Genomic DNA, 26,829 nt, shown 5'->3' on the forward strand with positions numbered 1-26,829 from the left:
AAACCTATGTTTCTATGTCAGTGGGTGCTCAAACCTTTTCATATGAAAGACCCCCAAAATGATGGACCCCCATCTCAAAACATTTAGTTCCAGGGACCCCCCAGAAGCAAAATTTGGGTTACAAATGTTCGCTTAAAAAATACATACTGTATATTCAAATATTTGCACACATTTTCACGACTTTTCAAAAATAGCAGATCTACAAGCTCGCAGCGCGGCACTCGGTGCCTATAGGCCCTATCTGCTATTTTTCAATAGCAAAAGTAGGCCTGTAAAATAATAAAATAATCCACCTTGGGCCCTAGTAACTCAGTCCCACCCCCCCCCCCCCCCCCCCCCCCCCTTGTAGGCTTTTTTTTCTTTTTTTACATTTATTGATTGAAGACTTTATTAGGAGTTTGCATAGGAAAAGGTACAGTTCACTGGTAGGCCTAGAAGGTCAACTAAAAGGAGATCCTAGAAAGGACTTGGCTTATTTGCACAAGTATCTCATATAACATTGCAACTATGCAGTATTATAGTCAGAAAAAAAAGCTGCAATACAAAAATATATAGGCTATATTACAAAGAAGGGTCAGGAATGTATTTTGACGAGCAACACCGTTGTACTACGGAGTAGACCTACGTTTGGCTTTTAGAGGCGTGTCGTTGGGGAGACCACTCTGTCTCTGTTTAGTCTGTTTCTGTTCTGCAACTCAAAACAAACAGTGAGTTTGGATCTAGACTTCTGTTCCATTCCTTCACATCCCCATCGACCACCGCTCCGTCAGTCATCATGTCCGTGCAGCTTTATGTGGATATGTTCTCTCAGCCCTGCAGATCCGTGTTCATCTTCCTCAAGAAGAACAACATTCCCTTTGAGTTTAAAGACGTCGCGCTCTTTAACGGTACGTGCTGTAGTGCTGTGCAAGTTCACTGCTGCCCGCTTATCGTTGTCAGACTTTGCTTGCTTGTTAAATAACGGATCATCGGGTAGGCAGTAGGCTAAAGTTAATTCGGAGAGAATGGGAAGTAAAGTCAGTTTCTACTTTAGTTGGCTACAGTCAGAACAAGATAATTTGGTTGTAGCCAAATGGCCATGCACTAACTGGACAGTAGCCTATAGCCCTATAGAATAACTCGGAAAACGCAGAGACCGTGATTTAATTGATCTGATTAACACAAATAAATTGTTTAATCCACAGACTGACAGATAGCCTATAACCCTTTTATGTATGAAACACTGACAAGTATCATGAATTGAGTAGGTCTACAAAAAGCACCCCAATGCAAAATCCATTGCGCTTTCTTGTGGTCTATTATCCTTTTAGTAGCCTAGACCTTTCTGAACTGCTTAGGCTACTTGTCCTGTATTCCTATATGCAAAAACGTCTAATAAAGACAAGCATTCATTCAATCAAACCAAAACAAAACAAATAGAAACAACTGCAATCTGGGAAACCGAGGCCCAATTTCTATTGAAAAAACTGTTACTATGATGAGCAATGCCAGACAGTGGCCGAATTGGCTTATTTCTAAGCACCCAATTAGATCCTAAATTAAAGGACCTCTTTCATCCATTTTCAACCTTGGCACAATTTCTGTTTATTTATCTTTGTCTGTGTCTCAAGGGCGGAACAGTTCATTGATTGAAGACTTTTATTAGGATTGATTGATTGATTGAAGACTTTATTAGAAGAAGTTTGCATAGGAAAAAGTACAGTTTCATGACAGTACAGTTCACAGGTACAAGGTCTACTAAAAGGAGTTCCTAGAAAAGACTAAACTTATTTCCATAGGAAACCATTAAAGTATCTCATATAACATTGAATGACAGACGGATAGAACACAGTACTATGCAGTAGATATAGTCAGGAAAAAAGGGGAAAACTTTAAAAATAAAAAATAAAAACATCATACAGTAGGTAAATACAAAGAGGGGTCGGGGAGGGTAGGGCTGGGCTAAAACATACATCTTACATCATACAGCTTACATCTTACAATCATACATCTGCCAAGTGACATTATCTATTGGCAGGTTTGGCCGTTTCAAACACAATTTTAAACCTATTTTTTATTATTATTAATGCAAGAGCAATTTGTCTTCTAGTACAGCATGCTAACTTTCCAGGAAGAGAAAGCCTGCTGTTTCTATTGACTGATAATGTCAGGTTTCTGAACTATTAAAGGGATATTCCACTTTCAACAGGGAGCAGTGGAAGGGCCTCTCTCCACATACACACCCATTGTAACTTCAAACTTCATTTTAACCATGATAGATTAATTAAAAACACCCATTATTTTTTCTGGTGACTCAAACTACCCTCCTAATACGTGAGCAGGCCGTGTTTTTTCGATAACTGTTTTCATTTATTTTTAATAATTATTTGGGAAAATGGTAAAAAAAAAAAAAAAACTGTTGAGGGTGTTCAAAAAAGCCTGATTAGATGATAAAATTACCAAAAGTTTTTTTGAAAGTTGAAATATCCCTTAAGTCCTCCTCTGGGACACAGACCAGATAGACAGAGATGGTGTCATCTTATAATATAGTGAGAATTAGCCTAGTGAATACCCATTATAAACAGGTTGAAAATGTGTGAAGTGATCCTTTAAGAATAATTAACAACGTTTCGCCCTTCTACAGTCTATGCGTTTCGCCCATGTGTAGGGCCGCTTCAGGATCAGGTTACAGGCTCCTTGGAACCCTGTAGGTCAGAGTCAGTCAGTGAGCCTTTACTCACTGTTTGATTTTAATTATTTTTTTACCTATTTTTCAGAAGTATGGCCCCTAATTTTGAGCAGTGCTAACCGCTCCTAGGCCTGGCTTTGTGTGTAGGCTAGACCGACATCAGCGCAGTTGATGTCACAGACAGAACGGCCCATACAAGGAGATATGCATGTGTGTTGTGTTTGATACCAAATTAATTTCTAAAACACGTCACACGACAGCACTTCGCACAGGTGGGACTTTTGGGAGGGGAACCTCACATAATAGAGAACCTATTGGTTTATTAAAGGAGTAGTTCACCCCCAAAAATTTACGCCATGGAGACTTGAGTTCAATAATATTTGACTACAATAAAATGACCGCCATTGATTCCGGATGGGGACCCAAATGCATCTGGGTCCCCATCCGGAATCAATGGGGGTAAATGTACTATAATATTTTTTTTGTAATGCGACAAATACAAAAAAGTCATTTTGTGTGATGACACTCACTGGCTCTGACCTACATAAAGGGTTCCAAAGCCATAAGCTTGTAACCTGATGAAGCCCTACACGGGCAAAACAAGTGTTAATTATATTTGCTTAAATAAGTAAAGAAGGGAGAGCGGTGTATCGCGTGCGGACAACTTGTTTTAGTTTGAGTGATTGAAGGGCCATGGATATGATGAGGTCCATGGAAAAAGTAAACTGTGGAATAGTATCCTGGCCTTTAGCCTACATCAGGGATCTTCAACGTTTTCAGGCCAAGGACCCCTTGGTTGAAACTGAGAGAGAGATGGAGCAGGGACCCCCACAACCTTTTCAGATTCCATATAGTTTCATTGTTTGACAGCACAATCATCAGTAGGATTCATGTCAATTTCATATATATTTAACCACTTGAACCGTCAATACTTAATAAACTTGACCTTTGACTCTGTACTTTTTTCCCCTCTACACCAAAGCTCTTTGCCGAAAATAGACGATCTACAAGCTCACAACGCCTCGCGCTGCGAGGCGTTGTGAGCTTGTAGATTTACTTTTTTTGACTAATGTTCTCAGAATGGACGCTAGGGTCCAAGTGGTCATTATAAAAAAGGAGAAATCTGTACTTAGTCTGCTCTTTTTCCCCTCTACACCAAAGCTCTTTGCCAAAAATAGACGATCTTCAAGCTCACAACACCTCGCGCTGCGAGGCGTCGTGAGCTTGTAGATCTGCTATTTTTGAGCGGTGGTCACACCGTCTCCATAGCGTGGCCGTGTGTGTATCCGTGTCTGTGTGTCTGTCTGTCTGTCTGTCTGTAGCCTCTGGTGTATGTAGCCTCAGTACCCTGGGTGACCAGAGAGGTGCTGTTGAGTCTAGCCTGGCCTGTGCATCAACTGCAATACACACACACACACACACACACACACACACACGCACCCCCCCCCCCCCCCCCCCCCCCACCGCTCAGTTCACACGGGTGTGATTTTGACTAATGTTCTCAGAATATGGACGCTAGGGTTCAAGTGGTCATTATAAAAAAGGAGAAAAAATGTTTCTATCACTTTCTATTTGGAGGACCCCATGTAGTAACTCTGAGGACCAACTAGGGGTTGGTCCCCCTGTTGAAGACCCATGGCCTACATTTTCAACTTGTCACTTATGTGTTAATAATTAGGCTAATGTGGGCTCCTAGAAGTGGGCAGTTTGTCCAGACATGTCATCATGTCCCACTGATAATTCCCATTTGGTTTTTCTGTTTTGTCAATTTGTCAATTCCAACACTGGTGAGAAAATCATGTTTCTTGGCTTTTAGGTGAACACTTTGGTGATGAATTTGGGAAGATAAGTCTGATAAGAAAAGTCCCTGCAATTAAAGATGGAGACTTCTGTTTGGCAGAAAGGTGAGTACTGTATACGTTAATAGAATTACAGTTGACAAACAGCAAATGCAATAGCAAATGTTAATGAATATACAGTATATTTCCAAATACATTAAAATAAATGAATTACTCAAACATAGGTCTACATTTCTCAATGGAAGAGTAGGGAAACCACCCCATAATGTGCCAATTAGTTATATTGTTCTAACATACTGTACCATAAAGATTGATCAAAATATAAGCACATTATATTAAAATAAATATATTCTGGATTGCCGCTTTAAACTCAACACTTTTAAAGAAAAACAATGTGCTTTCTCTCTCTCTCTCTCTCTCTCTCTCTCTCTCTCTCTCTCTCTCTCTCTCTCCCACTGCAGCATTGCAATCCTGCAGTACCTTGCTGAGAAGCACCAGACCCCTGACCACTGGTACCCGGCTGACCTGCAGAAGAGGGCCCGTGTCAACGAGTATCTGTCCTGGCAGCACATGGCCATACGATGGCACGGCTCCAAGATGTTCTGGCTCAGGGTGGGTTCACACAAGGGCAGTGGTTCTCAACCTGTTCAGGGCGAGACCCCCAAAATAATCATATTTTAACTGGGGACCCCCCCACCCTGACGACCACTAAAGCCCTTTGCACACAGGACAGTTGCGGGTTTTTTTTTTTTTCGTCTTTTGCATGAATAAGACGCATTGGATTTGGCAGAATCGGCGCTGCGGATCCCAAAAGGAGTCATATAAGGAGTGATGAGTTTTTTTTTTTTTTACCGCATGCGACAAGACGCACAAATCGAACTGGGTTCGATCGAGAAAAAAACGCACGGCCGCAGCCACTCGTCGCACGGCTAATTCGGATCCGGTGTGCATGAGGTCGTAGAGAATCATTGTTTTCTTTTTAAAAAATGAAATTGTCCGTTTTATCCGTGCGGATAAACGCGCCTGCATGCAAAGGGCTTAAGAGTTCAGGCATTACATTTTGTATAATACGGTTCTATTGTGAAAATAGCAGATCTACATGCTCACAAAGTCTCGCGTTGGGAGGCGTTGTGAGCATGTAGATTGTCTATTTTCACAATTTATGCCTCTAATATTTGATAATTTGGCCAATGCTTAATTTGTGATTTTAGAGGTATTAAAAAAGTCTTTAAATTGTCACTTTAGAAATGTGCAGATACCCTCTATACACTTAAACTTTATGTTGGTTTGTTTACTGTTGAGAGAGAAAACAACATTGCACATTAAGCTAATCATCTGGGGACCCCCCAAAATAATTTGGGGACCCCCGACCCACAGGTTGAGAACCAGTTCACACATTGCTTTGTTGCACAGTTCTTTATAGAGATGCTCTGATTGCGATTTTTGGGGCCGATAACGATCAACTGGAATCAGTATCTGCCGATACCGATATTCCCGATCACAGCGTCAAATCCATACATTCCTCTATTTATTGTGTTATTGTAGCAGCATTTATATTTAATGCTTACTAAACATTGACATTGTATATTAAGTATAAACATTAGGAGATTGCAGGCTGAGGTCCTTTAGTATCCAATTCAACTTGTAGGAGTTGAAGCTGAGGTTACATTCAGTCCCACAGATAAATATTGTGAAAATAGCTGATCTAGCTTGTAGCAAAGCTGATAGAGGCATTATCGTCCGATCACGATCACTCACCGATCAATCGGCACACCTCTAGTTCTTTCTGTGTCGGTCCTTTTGAGCAGGGCTAACCGCTCCTACGTCTGGCTTTGTGTGTATGTGTATATATGTATATGTATGTATAGGACAGAACGGCTCATGCAAGGAGATACGCAACAATTTACAGTTTACATTTGCAGGTTTGTCGTGTTTGATAACATGAGAAGTGGGCATCGCTCACTTCACACCGGTGCTATTTTTTGTATGTGTGTACAGAGTTCTGTTTCAGCCATGCCCAAATATGTGGTGCAGGCTAGTCTTATGATGTTTGTGCTATGTCGTCGTATTGCTGACATCAGAGGGCTCCATAAATGGGGATTTGAGTCTCCATATAGGGTAACCTCTGTATAATATCTCAGAGCAATAGTGACACCAGTGAGATTTATACACTTGTCTCCATATATGGGCATATTATATTTGTTATGCCCAAGCAGGCATGTGCACAAATAGACATCAAAGGGGGCTTGAGCCCCTGCCCTTTTATCCGTCTGTAAAAAGTGCCCTCTCTTCAAACCATTAATACAGTTTTTACTATGGTGAAAGAAATGCAAATGCCCTCTTTCCATGCCTTACCTGAAGGCAGCATTCAAGAGAATAGCCTTGTCCAAACTCTCCTGAACTTAAATGCAGCATCTTGTGTTGAAAGAATTGCCCTCACTGTCCAGAAAAATCCACACCAAATCTCCAGTATTGCCTTTTTTTATGCTTAGTTTAGTGTGTTATGAAGTACCGAAAATAGCCGGCATCCAAGCTCACAACACGTTGTGCTGCGACCTAAGTCCCTGCGACCTACTAGAGTCATGTCCAGGGGGTGTACTTGTGCATCAAGCTGCCTCACGCTGCAGAAACAGGTCCCTTACTTACTTTCGATGTGGATCTGGGGATCTCATGCAGACGTCATGTGGCCAGTGTACGACAGCAGCACTATGACCTCAGTTATAGTGCTTTGGGCAAAGTTTCAGCCCAATCTGACCTCCATTGACTTTTGGTATTCAATTTCAGAATGCTTCAACAACTATAAAACACGTGAGAAATATTCAGGGGTTTACTTCTCTGGCCTACAATAAATTTGGCGCAGAGCGATTCAGCCGTGTGCACGCACGCAGCCACGCGCACACGCACGCACACGCGCACACACACTAGACAGGGCCACTTCCCCTACAGTAGGCCTAAGTAAGTCATGGGAACCAACAATTCCCAAACCACGTGACCCAGCCTTATCTCCAAGGCCTGTTTGAGGCTTCATTCCCCAGACATGATGTACAAGTACACCCCCTAGATGTTTTTGCAGGGTCTTATCCCCATCCAACCATGCTGAGTGCCAAGCAGGGAGGCACCATGGATACCATTTAAAGGCAGCTTTATTGAAGACGCATTTTACCAGCAAGACTCCCTAATCGGATAAGCGACCGTCAGGTCGCATACACAGACTTTATAAGGCAATGGTAGCCAATCGGGGGAATAAGGGAAATGGGACAGATCCATGTTGATGACATGACTTTAGACATACTGTGTATCGCTTTGCGTGATTTTTAGGGCAAAATGTGTAGGAGCAGTGTCCAAAAATGTGTTTTGCAAGAATCGGCCTCATGGTGGCGCTAGAAGAGGGGCATGTGAGAATGAGGGGTGGAGGTTGTCGTTTGGCAGCCAAGGAGTGTGTGTGCAACGTTTGGCATGGATACGGGCAACGGTTGCGGAGATATGAGAAGGGCAAAAGTGTGACGTGACGGAAAGACTGAGAGACAGACTGACAGCCAGTGAATGTTTTGATAGTAACTGCGACCTAACGGTCGCAATCACAGTGGCCTTTGACTCTGATTGTGCAAAACCCTGGCCTTTATTAACATTTTTTAGAACTGTGATGCAATGACGAAATGCTTCTAGATTCCAATGCATTCCTTAAACTTGGGTTCGGAGCCATTAGAAGGCCCTCTAGAAGACTGGCCCGATGAAGAGAGCGGAGGTGACGCAACTCTCCTTAAATGGTGCTGTCTAAGAACAAGGCCACTGAGCTGGCAGTGGCCCATTAAGCACCACACCACAATTTTTATCCCACAATTTTGTAACCCATTGTTTTCACCCAGTGCCAATTGTCTAACTTGTAATCTTGGGCTCTGCTCTCCCTCTGCCGCACCTGGGGAGACAACGGACTGACCTCATGCTTCTTTCTATGCATGAGTAGCCCGAGTTGCTTCTTTTCACCTGACATTGGGGATTTCCCCAGTTTGGACGTAGCGTGTGGAAGGAAAACGTTATTCCAACCAGTTCCTGGCACCCCGGCTGGCCAGGGGGAGGCATTATAGAGACCAGGATTACTGCATGTTTTTGTGAGGGTATCTACCCTAGGAGACACATGCAAACTCCACACAGAAAGGCCCTTTCGCCAATCCCACCTAGGGTGTGGGCACTGATGACGCGGAGGAGAGAACACGCCCACAGCATCCCCCGGCGGGAATCAAACCCAGGACCTTCTAGCTGCGAGGCGACAGCGTTACCAACTGTGCCACCGTGCCCTAGAACTGTTGACACTTGTTATTTCACTCTGTACATTCCAGATGTTAGTGGAGCATGAAGGCTTCAGCGTTCGTTTATGCAGGACACATGCAGGAGTCTTGCCCCGCCCAGCTATAGTCAGATGTCATTCAGCTCTTTTCCCGTTCCTCATTCACATATCTGCTGGTCATTACGTCACACTGTCATACTCCAATCAAAGCTCTCGTTCAGTAGGGGCGGCATAGCTCAGGGGTAGAGAAACCGTTATTAGAGCACGAAGGGTTCCCAGTTCGAATCCGGGCTCCCCCTGAGTTAATGTCGAAGAGTCCTTGAGCAAGACTCTGAACCCCTAATTGCTCCCGGTGAGCAGGTTGGTGCCTTGCATGGTTTCCTCCGCCACCGGTGTATGAATGTGTGCGTGAATGGGTGAATGTAATGCACAATCTATGTAAAGCGCTTTGGATAAAAGCGCTATATAAATGCACCATTTACTATTTAGGGAAGGCTCCTTTAAATATGACTTGCTTTCCCTACCTATGCTTGGTTATCCGACGCCTCGGATACGCGCTGCTAGCTGCCTCCTCCACCCCAGCCTCCACCTTTGATCAGTCTGGCAAAGCTCAAATACTAGTGATTATGTCTGTTGATTTAAGTTATGTGTCAATGTATTGCTATTGTTCTGCTATTTAATCCCTATGGCAGGGGTCTTCAACAGGGGGTCCGGGACCCCTAGGGGGTCCTCAGAGTTACTCCAAGGGGTCCTCCAAATCTTTGAGTGATAGAAAAATCACTTTTTTTCTCCTTTTTCATATCAACCACTTGAACCTTAGTGTCCATATTCAGAGAACTTTAGCCATCAATAGCAGATCTACAAGCTCATAACACCAAGGCGGTGTGAGCTTGTAGATTGGCTATTTTCGGCAAAGAGTTTTGGTGTAGGGAAAAAAGAGCACAGTAAGTACAGAGAAAGGCCAAGTTAAGTATTGACAGTTCAAGTGGTTGAATATCTGAATACTCAAATTGACATGAATCCAAAATCTCTCTCAACTAAGGGGTCCTTGGCCTGAAAACATTGAAGACCCGTGCCCTATGGGGTTCTTGCTTAGTGTTCCCTGATTTTGCTTAGCAAGCATGCACAAAATAAAGGGAACATCTCTGAACGCGGAGCCCTTTAATGTCGAGATTAACTGTATTCCATTTATGCAATAAATGGTTAAATCTACTTATCTACCTTACCTCTATCGACGTAAGGGCTCCCGACTAAGCTGATGATTTATGATCTATCCAACAGAAACACAGTTTGAATTGTTACAAAGTAACCAACAGAAAGTATTGCAAGGGTCAAAGCTATATAGTAACCACACAAGGGGTGTGACAAGCATTCCCGTGTCCTATGTGTGTGTATTAGGTCCACTTCTCTTTCAAGTCCTCATGATATCATTTGAACATTAAACCTTATTTGGGAGTTGGCGGTATTTGCTATTGTGAGTGTTAGATCCTTGATCAATTGAAGTGCTTTTTAAAGGGTTAGATCCTAGATCAATTGATTAAAGGCAAACTTCCCCTAAATCCCATTGTTCTGATTTGGAGATCAGAGAAAATGTCTATTTATTATAGTTTCGGAAAAGAAAAGGTTTAGTAGAAATATAAATCACGTTGTTGCTATAGCCACAAATTCAATCTTTTTCTTCTTTATATTGCTAATTTGCTTTTCCAGATGTTCTTTTCAGATAGTTTTCAAGAAAAAATATTTCATAAAAAAATTCTAAAATACCTTTATTCTATGGGCCATGTAGTTTCTGTGATTCACATTAGGAGTTTTCACTGCTTTAGAGTCGATATAAATGTGTGTAGAGATGTCGGGGGGGGAGGGGAGATATTTTGTTAGCCCATAGCACTTGCCTACCCTCAATGACCATACATGAAAGTTGGATAGCATTTTTTTTTTTTGGTTGTATATCATCGTTGTCGGGTGGAAACCTTGTATGTCCAAAACCGTTCGTTTGTATCATTTAAAAGAATTAACTAAACTAGTGAAAACAGCCGATCTACAAGCACACACCGCCTTGCACTGCGAGGCGTTGTGTGCTTGTGGATCTGCTGTTTTCACTACTTTTGTGCGGTGGCCTTGTCTAATGATGCAGGGCTTTACTTCGCGAAAAAAACATACACATTTGAAACTTGGAGATACGAGGTTTCTGCCCGACAGTGACGATATAAAGCTTTTACTGAATAGTTGCTTGGTAGGGGTGTAACGATATAGTAACTGCATCGAAATATCGCTTTTGACTTAAAAAATCACACCCGTGTGAAGTGGAGCTGTGTGTGTGTGTGTGTGTGTCTGTGTGTGTGTGTGTGTGTGTGTGTGTGTGTGTTGTGTGTGTGTGTGTGTGTGTGTGTGTGTGTGTGTGTGTGTGTGTGTGTGTGTGTGTGTGTGTGTGTGTGTGTGTGTGTGTGTGTGTGTGTGTGTGTGTGTGTGTGTGTGTGTGTGTAGATCATGTGTACCGATTTTTGTGACATTTGAAGAAAATATGTAGGAAAAGGAGCAAAAAGTGTGTTTTGGAGAAAATTCAAGATGGCGGAAAATCTATCCTGGTGCAAATGGGCGTGGCCTATATGGGGAGATGCGTCTTGACCCAAGGAATCCAGGGAAAAAAGAATTTAAATTTTCCGATCTACGGTTCAAGAGTTACGGGGCAAAACGTAAAGTGGGCCGTTATAGCGCCACCATGAGGCCGAGTGATGTAATTATTTTTCGATTCATTCTTAAAATCATTATGAATCTCCTCTCCGAGGTTTGAAACTGTAGCTCCTATGGTTTACGAGAGAAAAATACTTGAAAGTGATTTCTTGCATTGTCCCATTATAAGTCAATGGGGACAATTAAGCGTTGTTTTTTGCCGATTACGTCGGCATGGTAAGGCGGATCGGAACGAAAGGTAATAGAACACCATTCCCGGCCGAGCCGCACATTTTGATGTATATATTGCGCGAGTGGCGTAAATGGTGCGGCACTAGTTACGCGCCGAAGTCAGGCTACTCTCAGGCTACATACGGACGGACGGACGGACACACAGACAGACACACAGACCCACACAGCCACGTATAGGGAGCTGCACACAGCTCCAAAAATCAAAGTATATAGAAATGAAAACGGCTAAAATCGAATCGTATCGTTTAATTTTGTATCGTATCGAATCGGCAGTGCAAAGAATCGATTGTGTCGATACTACCTACTTGTGCATTGTATTTAGTATTTTTAAGAAGAACATTTCACATTTACACAAGGAGGGGTTTCATTTATTTTCCTTTCCATATAGCTACTCTGGTTTATCGATACATCTGTGTAATCTCTGGGTTCATGTCAAGGTGCAGGTCTGTCAATATACAATGTCCATGTATTTGGCAGATAATCACTGTGTTTACTTATTTATATCCATAACAATGTTGCCTTAAATACCTGCACTATCCACACCTTTCACACAGATTTAATTTCTTTGCTAAATAGTTACTATATCGATTTTAAATCATTGAATCGAATTGCATCGTATCGCCATGAATGAACCAATATCGTCCATGTATCCTATCGTCAACCATGTATCGTGATATGTATTGAATCGCTATTAAAATGTTTCGTTACACCCCTAGTACTTGGTCTTCCTACGTTATTTTCTTAGATTACTATTTCTATGCATTTGATGTATTGATATTGATGTATTACCTTGCTTATTGTAAGTCGCTCTGGGTTAAGAGTGTCTGCTGAATGCCTAAATTGTAATGCTGAAAGGGTGTCTTTTTGTTCCCCCAGGTTTTGATTCCAAAGATCCTGGCCATGGAGGTCCCCCAGGACAAGCTGGACGCGGCCCTGGAGGACCTGAACGGCTCCCTGAAGCTGCTGGAGGAGAAGTTCCTCCAGGACAAGCCCTTCATCGCAGGAGAACACGTCTCCTTAGCCGACCTGGTGGCCATCGTGGAGGTCATGCAGGTGAGCGGGGGCGAGGGGAAAGTGGGACTGAGTTACTAGGGCCCAGGGCATTCACCAAATATTCAAATATCAAAGTCACTATTCGACGTTGTTCACCGAAGTCGAATATTCGCTTATTTCTTTTATTGTTTTGTCTTTAAAAATACTGTATATGTATTTCTTCATGGTTTATAAAGCTTGGCTAGATAGGAAGTCATAAGAACCCTGACAAGCACTTGGAATTGTAGGTATTACATTTAATGTGACTCGGTTCCGCAGATAAATATTGTGAAAATAGCCGATCTACATGCTCACAACGCCTCGCAGCGCGTGACGTTGTGAGCATGTAGATCGGCTATTTTCACAATGTTCGACTCTTGTTTACTTAATATTTGACAGTTTGGCCAGTCCTGTCGAATATTCGAATACTTTGAGGTCGAATAATTCGAATACTAAAAATCACTATTCGTGAATGCCCTACTAGGGCCCAAGGTGGAGGGGCCTGGAATGATTTTATATTGGAAAAATTGCAGATCTACAAGCTCACAGCAGTGCCACGCTGCGAGCTTGTAGATCTGCTATTTTTTTTGAAACGTTGTGAAAATGTGTGCAAATCTTTGAATATATGTATTTTTGAAGCAAACATTTGTAACTCAAATTTTGCTTCTGGGGGGTCCCTGGAAGTGGAACTACATATTTTGAGATGAGGGTCCGTGGCCAAATACATATCATTTTGGGGGTCCTTCACATGAAAAAGTTTGAGCACCACTGACATAGAAACATAGGTTTTTCAAAAAATCTTAGAAGGATTTGAAATATTCAAAGACTTTTTCCACACTTTTTCAAAAATATCAAATCTACAAGCTCGCAGCGTGGCACTCGGTGCACTGCTTCTCAAACAGTGGGTCGGGACCCATTTGTGGGTCATGAACCAAATTCTATGGGTCACGACTCCAGTAAAAAAAATCTTTTCCTATGTTAAAACATATATACAGGTATAAGGGGTTAAAGTTCTTAGTCCTGGAGACAGATTTCTGTCTTGAGGATTCTGTGGTGGAATTCAGATCAATCGATAATCATCAGAAAATGAGGAGACAAGACAATTATATTAGGTGGTGGTGGTCAAGTTTATAAAACATGATATCATGGACAGAAGTACAGTTTAACACTCTGGGCAGTGGTTAAGTAGTTCTGCCAACAACAATGGTCAAACACTAGAGTTATGCATGTGGCTTCAAGGCCTCTGGGACGAGCTGTACCATAACAAGATAGGCTTTACCAAAACAATAGCTACTCAATCCTTGTGAGACATCAAGACTCTTACAAGCTATCCAGTATCAATGATGTGTCATTAGGTTAGATATTAATTTAATCAATGAACACTTGTTCCACTCTATAATGTAACACATAATCAATCATGATAATCTCTTAATCTACTACAATTCCACAGGTGCTATTTCTGAGATCAGTGCAGATCCGCAAAATAATCAAATAAGGTGGAGGTGTAGCCGCGACGTGATTTACAAAGTCGTCAAAAGGCTAGTCAAGTGATCTCCAAACTAAAAAGCAGTTATAATTTCTAGATATGTGTATTTGAATTGGCCAGACTAGCATAGAATACAACAGAACTTCAGAAGTGTGTGCGTGTGCGTGTGTGCGTGTGTGCGCGTGCGTGTGCGTGTGTGTGTGTGTGTGTGTGTGTGTGTGTGTGTGTGTGTGTGTGTGTGTGCGTGCGTGTGTGTGTGTTTTAAATCTTTTTTTTTATTTTATTTTATTGATTGATTGATTAAACCTGCAATCCATAACCTTTTATGAAATACCCGGGTTCAAATCCGGGTCTCCTGAAAGACAAAGAATTTCTACTGCTGCTGAGCTAAGATGAACAACACCCACTTGAGCAGGGGGGAGGGGGGGGGGGTGCACTTTGGGCCCCAGCCAGTACTAGATGTCTAGTCTAAATGTTGCGTCTTTATCTTCAAGGCCGCACAACCATTCATTTTAGCAGACAGTCAATTTAACTTGAAAAAAAAAAGACAGAAAATAATTACCATGAAGGGTCCGTTTGGTTCCGTATGTTCACTCCCTGAGTTCAAATAACACTGAGGATGTTCCTGTGTAGAGAGGGGATAATTTGGAGGAATGTAAGGCAAAGCAAGGCAATTTTTGTTTTTTTGTATAGCACGTTTTAGAGCAGGGGTGGGCAACTTTGATGATGGAGAGGGCCACTATATTTCCACCTTCACTCCAGAGGGCCACATTGCATATTGCTACGTCCTACTTTGTCATATCTCATACAAAAGAAGCAAAAATAGCAGATCTACAAGCTTGAGCTTGTAGATCGGCTATTTTTGCTTCTTTTGAATTGGAATCCTGATTAATGTGTTTTCTTTTTTTTTTATTGGAATCCTGAAATGTAACATTTTTATTTAATTTCAAACACATTTAGTTATATATTCATGTTAACTTCATGAACTTAAATACAAATAAAAAATACAATTAACTATACAATTAAGCAATTTAATATCACTATACTAGTCATTAAGCTACTAATATGACCTAATTAAAGCAGGTCATGTTTAGAATTGTAACAGCTGAAATCAATAATATATCAGTAGTCTGGTATTAACCTGCGGGCCGCATTAAGTGAAGGTGGGGGCCGCATGTGGCCCCGGGCCGCCAGTTGCCCACTCATGTTTTAGAGTGAATTGAACACCGCATTCAGCTTTGTCTCTTTTGGGACAGCCTGTGGCGTCTGGTCTGGACGTGTTCGAGGGGAGGCCGAGGCTCAGCGCCTGGCGCGACCGGGTCCAGGAGGCCATCGGGAAGGAGCTGTTCGACGAAGCTCACAAAAAGATCATGGCGGCCAAGGAGACGGTGGCGACCATGGACGACAGCAAGCTGCAGATGTTCAAGCCCAAGGTCATGAGATTGTTCATGTGATGACCAACACTGAAATCACTGCTTGAGGTTGACAACAATACAGCACAGATAATCAACGTAATATCTTTTGTACTTATTGTTGAAATAATTGTATTATAGTACAGTGGTTCTCAGCCTGGGGGTCGGGGTCCCCAAATTATTTCGGGGGGTCCCCAGATGATTAACTTAATGTGAAACATTGTTTTCTCATTCAGCAGTAAACCAACCAGCGTTGGGGTGTATAGTGCGTATCTGCACATTTCTAAAGTGACAATTTAAGGACTTTTAATTGTGAAGAAAGTGTGAAAATAGCAGATCTACATGCTGTGGTGGAATTCAGATCAATCAATAATCATGATAAACAGAGGAGACAAGACAATTATATTAGGTGGTGGTGGTCAAGTTTATGTAAAACATGAAATCATGGACAGAAGTACAGTTTAACACTCTGGGCAGTGGTAAAGTAGTTCTGCCAAAAGGAATGGTCAAACTCTAGAGTTAAACTGTGTGGCTTCAAGGCCTCTGGAACGAGCTGTACCAAAACAAGATAGGCTTTACCAAAACAATAGTTACTGAGGCCCACTGAAGGCCTCTCTACTCCTAACTATCAAGTATTAGTATCATCATACAGACCTAGATATTAATATAATGAATACATGATCTACTTACGTCACACATAATCAATGATAACCTCTAATCTACGACAATGCTCACAGTGCCTCGCGTGTGTTGTGAGCATGTAGCTCTGCTATTTTCACAATAGAACCGTGTTATACAAAATGTAATGCCTCAAATGCTCGTCAATATGATTAGTTTGGGGGTCGCGGCCTGAAAAGGTTGAGAACCACTGTTATAGTTCAATTTATGCAGCTAACAGTATGGTCAACTTGTAATCCTGTTATCTCAAACATGATGCACTGTAACCCAATGTCCTTAACATGGGAAAGCACACTTTTTTTGTGGTTCCGCTTTGTGCCTTTGGACACAATGATATAAGGCGTTGTTGCGTAATGTTCTGGAGGAATGTGAAACGTGAGAGCACTCTGTCCCCTCGGCAGCAGGATTGGCTGAATGCTATCTCTGCAAGCCTGCAGTCTCTGTGTCCGCATAACCTCCAGAGACCCTTCTCCTGCTCCATTACTTAACACAGCATTGTAAGCAGTGAAATCCACGCCAGACTTTTTTTTCCTCATTTCATACAGTGAAGACAGTCAGCTGTTCCCACCATGTGAACCATCGTGCAAAGCAGCAATGTTTGCACTGTAATTCTGTCGTCTCAATTATTGTATTGAAAACTGAATCGAGATCATTGTAGAATTATTACTTATCGTCACTGTCGAGCAGAAACCTCGTATCTCCAAGTTTCAAATGTGTACATTTTTCATCATACACGGCTGTTGCACAAAAGTAGTGAAAACAGCCGATCTACAAGCACTGTGTGCTTGTAAATCGGCTGGTTTCACTACTTTAAATCATTTTTAATTTGATAAATACAAAACAAACGGTTTTGGACATACAAGGTTTCCACCCAACAACGACGTTATGTTGCACAAAGTTCCAATGGTTCCAATAGTCCCACAAACCACATTCATGAACCATCTGGCTCTGGTTCGAGGTCAACTTCTGCATAACACAGTTATTTGTACTTCATTCATTTTGTTACACATTTCTCTAAAGAAATGTCATGTTTATCATGCTGCCATTTGTCCTCAATACGTGTCTGTTAATAAATTATAACCATATTATTCTGTTGTTTGTTTCAGTGATGTTTGGTCACTTGAAGGTTTGGGATTGTGTCGATGTTGCGACGAAGCATTAGTTCGACGCTGGTAAATGCTAACATGGTGAAATGCTAACCTGCCGATGCTGGTGAATGCTAACCGGGTGAATGTTAACCACTATGCATAAACCTTACCCTAACCTCAGTAAAACGTAGCTCTTGTCCAGAGTGTCAGCTGCACTGACAGACTGCTGGCTAAAAGACTAGGCCAGGATTTCTCAGCCCCTACGAGGGCTCAACTTGAGTCAAAATAAACTAAACTACTTCACTACTCACCTAACCAAAGGTAGTTTTGTGTTGTTGAAAGTCTATACTCTGCGGTGGGAAACTGTAAAATACATTATTTTTGTCATGAAATAAAATGCATCCAACTTGATCACGGCTTATTTCCGGGCTATGTCTGCGGTGGCCGCTGGGTGGCTCAAGGTGGGTGCGTTTTATTTCATGACAAAATTAATGTATTTTACAGAGTGGGTGGGGTGCTGAGAGGTTTCCCACCCTGGGGAATACTTTAAACCAGGGCTTTTCAAAGTAGGTGACGGGGCACCCTGGGGTGCCGTGAGATAATTTGATAATATTTGCAATTTATTTGGACGCTTGAAAAAATATTTACTATCATTTGGAACTTGAAGTACAAAGTTATTTTCAGTCAGTTCTAACCAAAATTGCTATTATCTCAACGTTTTCCTCGCAACATAATCACTAAAATATTGTCACTGTCGGGCAGAAACAAATGTGTACGTCTTTTGGTAAAGCAAAGCTCTGCTTCATCATACAAGACTGTCGCACAAAACTAGTGAAAACAGCCGATCTACTAGCACACAACGCCTCGCGATGTTGTGTGCTTGTAGATCTGCTGTTTTCACTAGTTTAGTACATTTTATAGATGATAAATACAAAACGAACGGGTTTGGACATAAAAGGTTTCCACCAGACAACGAAGATATGCTATAAATATAAGGTGCTGGGGGTGAAATTATGTGCCTATTATTAGAAAAATAATATTTATGGGGTGCCCTGAAACAAAACAGTTTGGGAACCCCTACTTTAAACAACGCAAACCTACCTTTGGTTAGGTGAGTAGTGAAGTAGTTTAGTTTATTTTGACTGAAGTTGAGCCCTCGTAGGGAATGGAAGTGAGATCTTATTTGTAAGTGTTAAATGGCTTCCGGTAGTAATTTTTGTTAAGTGACTGGTCTTCCTGTCTCTCCAGCTCTTTAGAGAGAGAGAAAATACTTGTTTTCAGGTTAAGGTATACATTTTATCTAATCTGGAGAGAAAACTGCAACAGGATACACAAGTGATATTAGAAGTGATGGTGGGGAGGGAGGGGATGGGAGAGAAAACAAAAACTGGAACATAACATTGAAGCTGATATTCTCTTTGTGGGATCTCCTGATTGGATAAAATTGGTATCCTGACAGAAGTATAATTTTCTGGTGAGACTGGAAGACCCCTGTTACTGAACATACAATAGCAATAATTACAGAACCTATGTAGAGCTTTAACTTTTTAACAACAACAAATGAGCATCGTTTTGTGTTCATTAATGTAATGATAATTAACTTAAGTTAAGTAGCTGTGTTGTACATTTTGTAGAGGCTTTGTGCTGCAAAATGTCACCAGACCAGTATGTGAAAGTAGGACAGTCAAGTAAAGTTCATGCTCTCTTCATCTAGTGCAACAGCACTGCCATCTAGTGGGGGAATTGTTGAACTTTATAGTGCCTACTGTTTGCAGCAGGTCATCTTTTTCCAACATTTTGGCACTGTAGATGTATGTATAAAATACACGTAGAATTAAAAAGGGAAGACTGCAAATGTATCTTACTCAAATAATATGACATCAACGTGTTTCAACATTGTTGGGAACTCGGGATGTAATCTCTCAAGACGGATTCAGCAGCTCCAAATCCTTTCCAATAGATTAGAACATAAATATAATTAATAGAACCATTAAAACATGACTGAGGCTCAATAATGTGTAAAAGAAAAGCTTTAAGGATTAACAAAACTGACAAAACTTGTGTAAAAGCCTGGTCTATAATGGGCTATAGTGACAATGGCCCCAACATTTTGAGATAACCCTACCAGAGGTAGGACCAAACACAACATTGTTTTCTTCATCTCTAAGGCCTCCCATACATGAAATGGATTCTTCTGTATAAACTATATTTCTGCAAATGTGGTGAAGTTGATCCCAAAAAAAAAACAAAAAAACATTTCTGTCTGTTTTTTGAGGCATATCAACTCATGAACTATAAACTTGGCATACTTGGAAGCTAGGACAACGTCTACATTGTAGAATTGAAATGGGAGATATAGTCATTTGAACACATACCTTCAAAAGGTGTAAATCATCTATGTTGAATGCTCTCTTTACTTTGTAGTGACTCTGACATGGATTGCCATATCAACACATACCGTATAGGCTGCAGCTTTTTTGGAAAATGTGTGGTTCTACTGAATTCAGCAGGTTATTTCATTTAACTCATACGTACAGTGTGGCCAGCAGCACATATCAGTACTGGTTAATTATTTCACCTATTAGCACTTTATCAAAAGGAATGATGAACACTTTACTCTGTAACTGACACTGACTGTTTCACTGATAGTCGGATAGTCAGATAATGAATAGCATGTCCCTGCATGCACATTGCACAGTACACAAAGAATAAATGCCTTATTTCCATTTTCCAACAATGGTTTTATCGAAATAACCAGACCTTGCAACAGATGGACTGCTTTTTTGCATGTGACTACGTTTCAAGCCGTCAACCCTAACCCTAACCCTAACCCTGCCTAAAAGGAACACCCCAAAAAAGCCCTTAGCGGACTTGTTTCCATGTGAGGTCCTTGGTAATCAATTCATTGACATATAAAATAGCAAAAGAAACATTCAATATCATCGCAATTATAAAACACTATGTACAGAGTAGGGGGGAGGGGTGTGGGTGTAAGGTAAGGGGTGGGTGATCACTTCTCGCCTGTCTTTGTGGGCTCCTGAAAGGTGAATTTTCAGGGCAGTTTTGAAGGAGGCCAGCGAGCTACATGTTTAAAGGGCAAGTTCACCTCTGGGACAACCTGATCTTATTTTGTTGTTGGGACACGATCAACACAATCCTGAGTTAGTTTTTGTGTTCAATCTGTGTTTTGAGATATTTTAGTATTTCAGCATGAATGATGATGCATTTTGCATCATATGATGCAGCATGATGCAACTAAACTTTTATTATGCCACATGTACTTTATGCTGTGTCTACACCTATTTAACTATTCCACTATTATTCTTATTACACTATTACACGTATTGCGCTATTACACTTTTACACCTATTACACTATTACAGTTATTATACATTTATTACATTTATTACTATTCCACTATACTATTAACTATTCCACTATTACTCTATTACTCTATTACACTATGACACTTATTACACTATTACACGTATTACCCTATTACACTATTACACCTATTACACTATTCGCTATTACACCTCTTACAAACCATTGAAGAGTTATAGCAAATAATCGGAACTATCAAATATTGACCAACTATCAAATATTGACCAATCAGAAGAGGGGGCACTTCCTGCATGTTTGGCGAAGGAAGTTTGACACTCTGCCACGGTCACGCCGTTTTACTAAAACACATGATATTGATAACTTTCCATCGTTAAGGTGTCTTGTGTATGCTTAGCGGACGTGGACATGTTTGTATTTCCAGTGATACAGGTGTGTACCGATTTCCGTACATGTAGGTGAAACCGTATGGTGGGGCTGCGCCGTTGACATTTTCGCCACTTGTGATGTGCATGCAAAGTTGCACAACTTTTTGAGTATGTTTAGTGCCTCATGAACACGATTCATTCGGTGGAATAATAATCTTTGCAACTACAATAGGGCTTCACAAAACTGCAGTGCTCGGGCCCTAATAAGGATAATAATGATGATGATGATGAAACACTTTATTTGCATATCACCTTTCATCCAAAGCATGCAGCTCAAATAGATTTACATTAAAGAGAAAGGGGAAAAAAGGGATTAAAAAGTAAACAAACAAGAACAACAAAGTGCTCTGAACCGCTAAGTCTTGCATACCACATTATTTCTAAAAATTACATTGTTATGTTTTCAATCTGTTTCTACTTAATTAAAAAAGCAGATCTACAAGCTCACAAGTCACATGTGTGGCATTGTGAGCTTGTAGATTGGCAATTTCTGTATAAAATAGGTATTGAAGGGATACTTAACTTTCAAAAAGACTTTTCGTCATTTGCAGTGACTTTTATCATTTATTTTTAAGAAAAAATGTTGTATTTCATATTTTCCATTTTCCCAAAGAATTATAAAAAATAAATGAAAAAAGTTAACCAAAAACACGGCCTGCTCAAGTATTAGGAGGGTATTATGAGTCACCAGTAAAAATAATGGGTGTTTTTAATGAATCTATCATGGTTAAAATGGAGTTTGAAGTTACAATGAGTGTGTATGTGGAGTAGCCCGGGAGGAGGAGGGCCTGATAACATTTACATCAAATATCAAAATATTGAATCAAGAAAATTCAAATCTGTTCAGGGTGTTCATAAAAGCCTGATTAGATGATTCGTTTTAAAGTGAAATATCCCTTTAACTGGTTATGTAAAGCAGATATTCAATCATCAATAAGAAAATAAGAAAATAAAACGAAGATTTTCATCACTTGTGATGTGCGTGCAAAGTTGCGCAACTTTTGGAGTACGTTTGGCGCCTCAAAAATGCGATTCTTTACGGAGAATAATAATAATAAGAAGAATCATTGCGATTACAATAGGGTCCTCACACCACTGTGAGGTGCTCGGGCCCTAATAATCTTTGCAAATACAATAGGGTCCTCTCACACTGTGTGTGCTCGGGTCCTAATAAAACAAAAATAAAATGCTTAAAACTTTTAAGAAATACATACAGTACTTAGGTTCTGCACAGTTTTAAGAATACAGCACATTATTAATCAAATGAAACATGGTAATAAAATGGACCATCCTATGCATTTATCCTATGTAGGCTACTATGTTACCGTAAATCACCAATTAGTAGCCCGGGCGTTTATTTCGCAAAATGGGGTCGGACCCCGGGCGCTTAAAAGGGACCAGGCGGCTATTGGTAACAGGCTTTTATTTATTTTGGCACTGGCCAGCACTGGGCCATTATTTGGTACATTTTTCTTTCTCAAACTATATAATGCTAATAATAATCAAAATGTTATAATAAATGTTATAATTATTATTATTATTATTTTAATTGTTATGAACACCCAGAAAATAGCACATTGCGATCTATTAGACCAAACCTCATTTAAACAATATCAAGAGTGTATGAAAGCCGTTTAAAAAAAATATATATACTATATTTATACTAAGGGAATCTTTCTCCAAAATAATCTATTACCGCATGCCAAGACGCATCAACGACCCAATTAGCGCAAAGTCCTGCAGCTGGTGCTGGACTGTCACTGGACTCGCTGATGTACACTGAACAGCTCCACTATCCTGACATTAAACCATTATGGTATTGCATTATGATTAAGCTTTCTGCATTCCCCTTGCACCTCAAAATAATGGATTACTTCTTCAAAATGCGGACTGGATAACAAGAGGCAGCAACAGTAGGTAATGAGTCATTCTGATCCAGCTGGTCTTTATATTGGCCACAGTGATGGCCAGTCTTTCTCCATCACAACGTTTAAAGTAGCCTATACTCACGCAAACTTTGCATTGTAGCAACGTTTTAGACAGTAATGAATGATGGTCAGTGCGCAGAGAGCAGCAGACTCCTTTTCTTTTTTTGGTGTCCTTTGGCAATCTGTTCCCCGACGCACAGTGCGTCCTGCGCGTCATGGTAGCGCAGCACTGGGCTGGGCACCGTATAGCCTACATTTGGCTTAGAAGTGTCTGTCCACAGGGCTGTGAGCTTGTAGATTTGCTGTTTTCGGCGCACTCCACCGTGACCGTCATGCAACATATGACCCGTAGCAACGCACAGCGAGTGCGGTGCGTTGCAACGTGCTGTCACAGCACTGCTGTGAGCTTGTAGATTTGCTGTTTTCAGCGCACCACTGCCATGCAACATAAATGACCAGTTAAGTTAAATAAATAGCAAATAATACCAAACAACCAAACAAATAATAGCCCGGGCTCTTACATAAAACCTAATAAGGATAATATTAATTGCAAATAACGGCCCAGGCGCTTATACGAACCTTGCGCTTATTTGAAACAGGCGTTTATTGCGCAAAATGGGGTCAGACCCCGGGCGGATATATGGGACCCGGCGGCAGTTTGCCACCGGGCGATTAATTGGTGATTTACGGTATATCCGTCTGTCTTTCAATGTTGTAAGAGATACATAACGGGTTCCTGTGTAAATAAGCCGAAAAGCATATTAGGATGTCCTTTTAGTTGACCTTGTACCAGTGATTTGTACTGTCATGAAACTGAACCTTTTCCTATGCAACCTTCTAATACATTATTCAATCAATCAAACAATCAATCAATCGATCAATCGATAGCTGTTAGATTAATGTTATTATATATTTTTTTGCTCCCCTTTAACTATACAATACAAATATGAATATAAATTGTCATGTTGGGTGGAAATGCAAGGCAGACCTGAGACCAGCCAATCCAAACACACAAACTACCACATGCAAACACAGCCATCATGTAGCTGTACCATACACCAGCTAATACATTGTGAAGATTATTATTTCAGCACACAACTCTTTCACAGATCCAGTAGAAACTGCGGGAACAATATGCGTCAATCCATCCTCTAGAACCCTCATTATCAAACATAACACAATCTTGTGTGCCATGAGTAGCATCCCATCTGTTATCAGGCTCACCAGGGCACCAGTACCTGGAGAAGTATGAACATTTAATTCATTACAATACCTTTACAAGGATGTTTTTTTATTTAATTCTTTTTTATTATTATTTTTATCCCAAACTTAAATTATATTCTATATTAAATGCAAATTTACTGTATAGTGAAGTTGACAACAGTCACTCATAATTGAGTGACTGTCTAATTGACAGTGTGTTCTATTTTATCACATTTAGGGAAAATGTCCTGAAGTTGAGATTTGTGAAATATGAAACAAAGAAGAGAAGAATTAAGGTTACAAAAAAGTAATACGTCTTACGTCGGTGTGGTCAGTGGTGTTCCATCCACCCACTTATATCTGCCTTGGTCTCTGTCAGTTAAACCAAGCCACACATTCTGATATACATTGGCAACAAAATCCTAGACAGAAAAGCTGCTGGTTACTGATGTACACGCTGTATAATAGATCATAGATATATACTGTACAGACGGTGTACACTGTCATCATACCTGTTCTTCTTTGCTGTTTATGACAATCAGGTCTGATTGCCTGTCTCTACACCACTTTCTGCTATTGTCCCAGGTTGTCATCCCCGTAGAAATGTAATAACAACTGCTGCCAATTTTCTGCCATCTGGGTGAATCTAACAAAAATAATAAAGTTAGCCCCTGTGCTTTCATTTGCTCAAATGAATGACAAATGATGAACAACATGATATAACAATGAACCCAAACAGTGATGTGTCACTGACCAGTCAGATTGTTATGTCTGGACAGTAACTGGTCAAAGCTTGTTTTCAAATGGTTGTAATTGTTCAGGAGTTGGTCTCTCTCCACCAGGCTCGAGTGATCTGTATAGGAGCAATGCAAAAAAGGAATATCCACTATTTAAACACACTTATAGTATATTTGTTCCGCTCTGACATCACGCTCTGACTTCACTGTGATGTCAGGGGAACCACACTAACATGATCCCTTTTATGCACATACATGGAGATCCATGATGTCGTTGTATATTTTGAGACTGAATTAGACTGAAAATGAGTGCGCGGATCTGTGAATATTTTTAAGTCTTTTCTGGAGAAGAAGTGGCATGGACATTCCCAGATATGTCCTTAATATTGGTGACATTGGGACAGGGATCTCCATATATGTGCATAAAACTTGTGTTAATTAGTAAAGCCAAGCAGGGCCTTGGCGAGTTAGGGCCTGGGTTTGATGCCTGGGGATCTCCATATGTGAGCATAAGGGGGGTACCCTAACAGGGCATCATCTGGGAATGCCCATACTGTATATGGACATATTCTTTATTTTATCCTTTATTAATATATATCCATATACATATATGGACTTAATATTAACATTTTCGGGGAAGGTAGGGTGTAAATCAGTGTAAAGCAGGCTCATATATGGGCATTAAACGTATTTTGTTTCTGGGAATGCCCATATATGGACTTTTTATTTTATTTGATCCTTTATTAATAATAATATTTATCCATATGCAAACAAAATATTGTATGCCCATACATGGAGATCCCTATCAGAACCAGCAACACAGATATGGGCCATGGCTTGGCCATCTGGCCAGTGATATATATCAATGACATCAGGGATCTTCATATATAGGCATAACAGAGATTCTGGGGAGTACTTTACATAGGTGATGTCACCTGTGATGTCACAGTGACAAGGGAACCAACCAATATACTGTAAAAATGTGTACTGACTGACTGACACAGACAGACAGAGACAAGTTGCGACATTTCTCATGGTAAACTGCAACCTTCGGTCGCAATAACAACATACAACGAAATATGGGGTTATTAATAGAGCCAAATTCACATCATCATCATCAATATTAAGCCCATATCTAAAAGGACTTCATATGGGAATGCCCATATATGGAGGCCACATCGGCCACATACCACAGTAACAGAATCCATATATGGCCAAGACAGAATGCCAAGATGTGTGGCTGGTTCTACAGACAGGGATCTCCATGTATGGGCATGAAAGGGATTGTATGTATGATGTCAGATGTCATAGGCCTTTCACTTAACGAATAACGGAGTAAGCATGTTTGGCATATCTCCATATATGGGTATACCAGGGGTCTCCATATATGGGTAACTGGTCCGATATACATCACTGGCCAGATGGCCAAGACATGGCGCGGCTATTCGCCCTGAGACGTCTTACTAGTAGTATATTTAATTACAAAATCCATTACTACACATAATAACATTTTATATTGAATTGGGCATCATATACGCTTGTGTATTGAAAACAGCATGTGCTTGATCATCATAGATATTAAACACATAACAATAAAATACATTGGTTTGAAACTTGACTTACAGAGATAGACTAGGAGCGCAACGTTGAGGAGGGCTAGAACAGCACAAAGAAATCCAACACTGACTCCAAACCGCCTGTACCGTCTTATGTCTGTTAGACACACACACACGCACGCACGCACGCACGCACGCACAGTCGCACACACACACACACACATACACACACACACACACACACACACACACACACACACACACA

General features: G+C 40.8%; 1 protein-coding gene across 1 annotated transcript; it reads left to right on the plus strand.

Moving 5' to 3' along the window:
- Positions 1-775: 775 nt before the first annotated feature.
- On the plus strand, positions 776-15,646 carry gstt1b (glutathione S-transferase theta 1b; the record flags this gene model as incomplete). Its single annotated transcript, XM_080721079.1, has 5 exons — positions 776-887; positions 4,485-4,572; positions 4,929-5,079; positions 12,551-12,727; positions 15,449-15,646. The coding sequence occupies 5 exons, from the start codon at positions 776-778 to the stop codon at positions 15,644-15,646; spliced, it is 726 nt and encodes a 241-aa protein (XP_080577205.1).
- Between the last annotated feature and the right edge of the window lie 11,183 nt (positions 15,647-26,829).

The sequence above is a fragment of the Nannobrachium achirus genome (assembly GCF_963921795.1).
Source record: "Nannobrachium achirus genome assembly, chromosome: 3".
NCBI lineage: Eukaryota > Metazoa > Chordata > Actinopteri > Myctophiformes > Myctophidae > Nannobrachium > Nannobrachium achirus.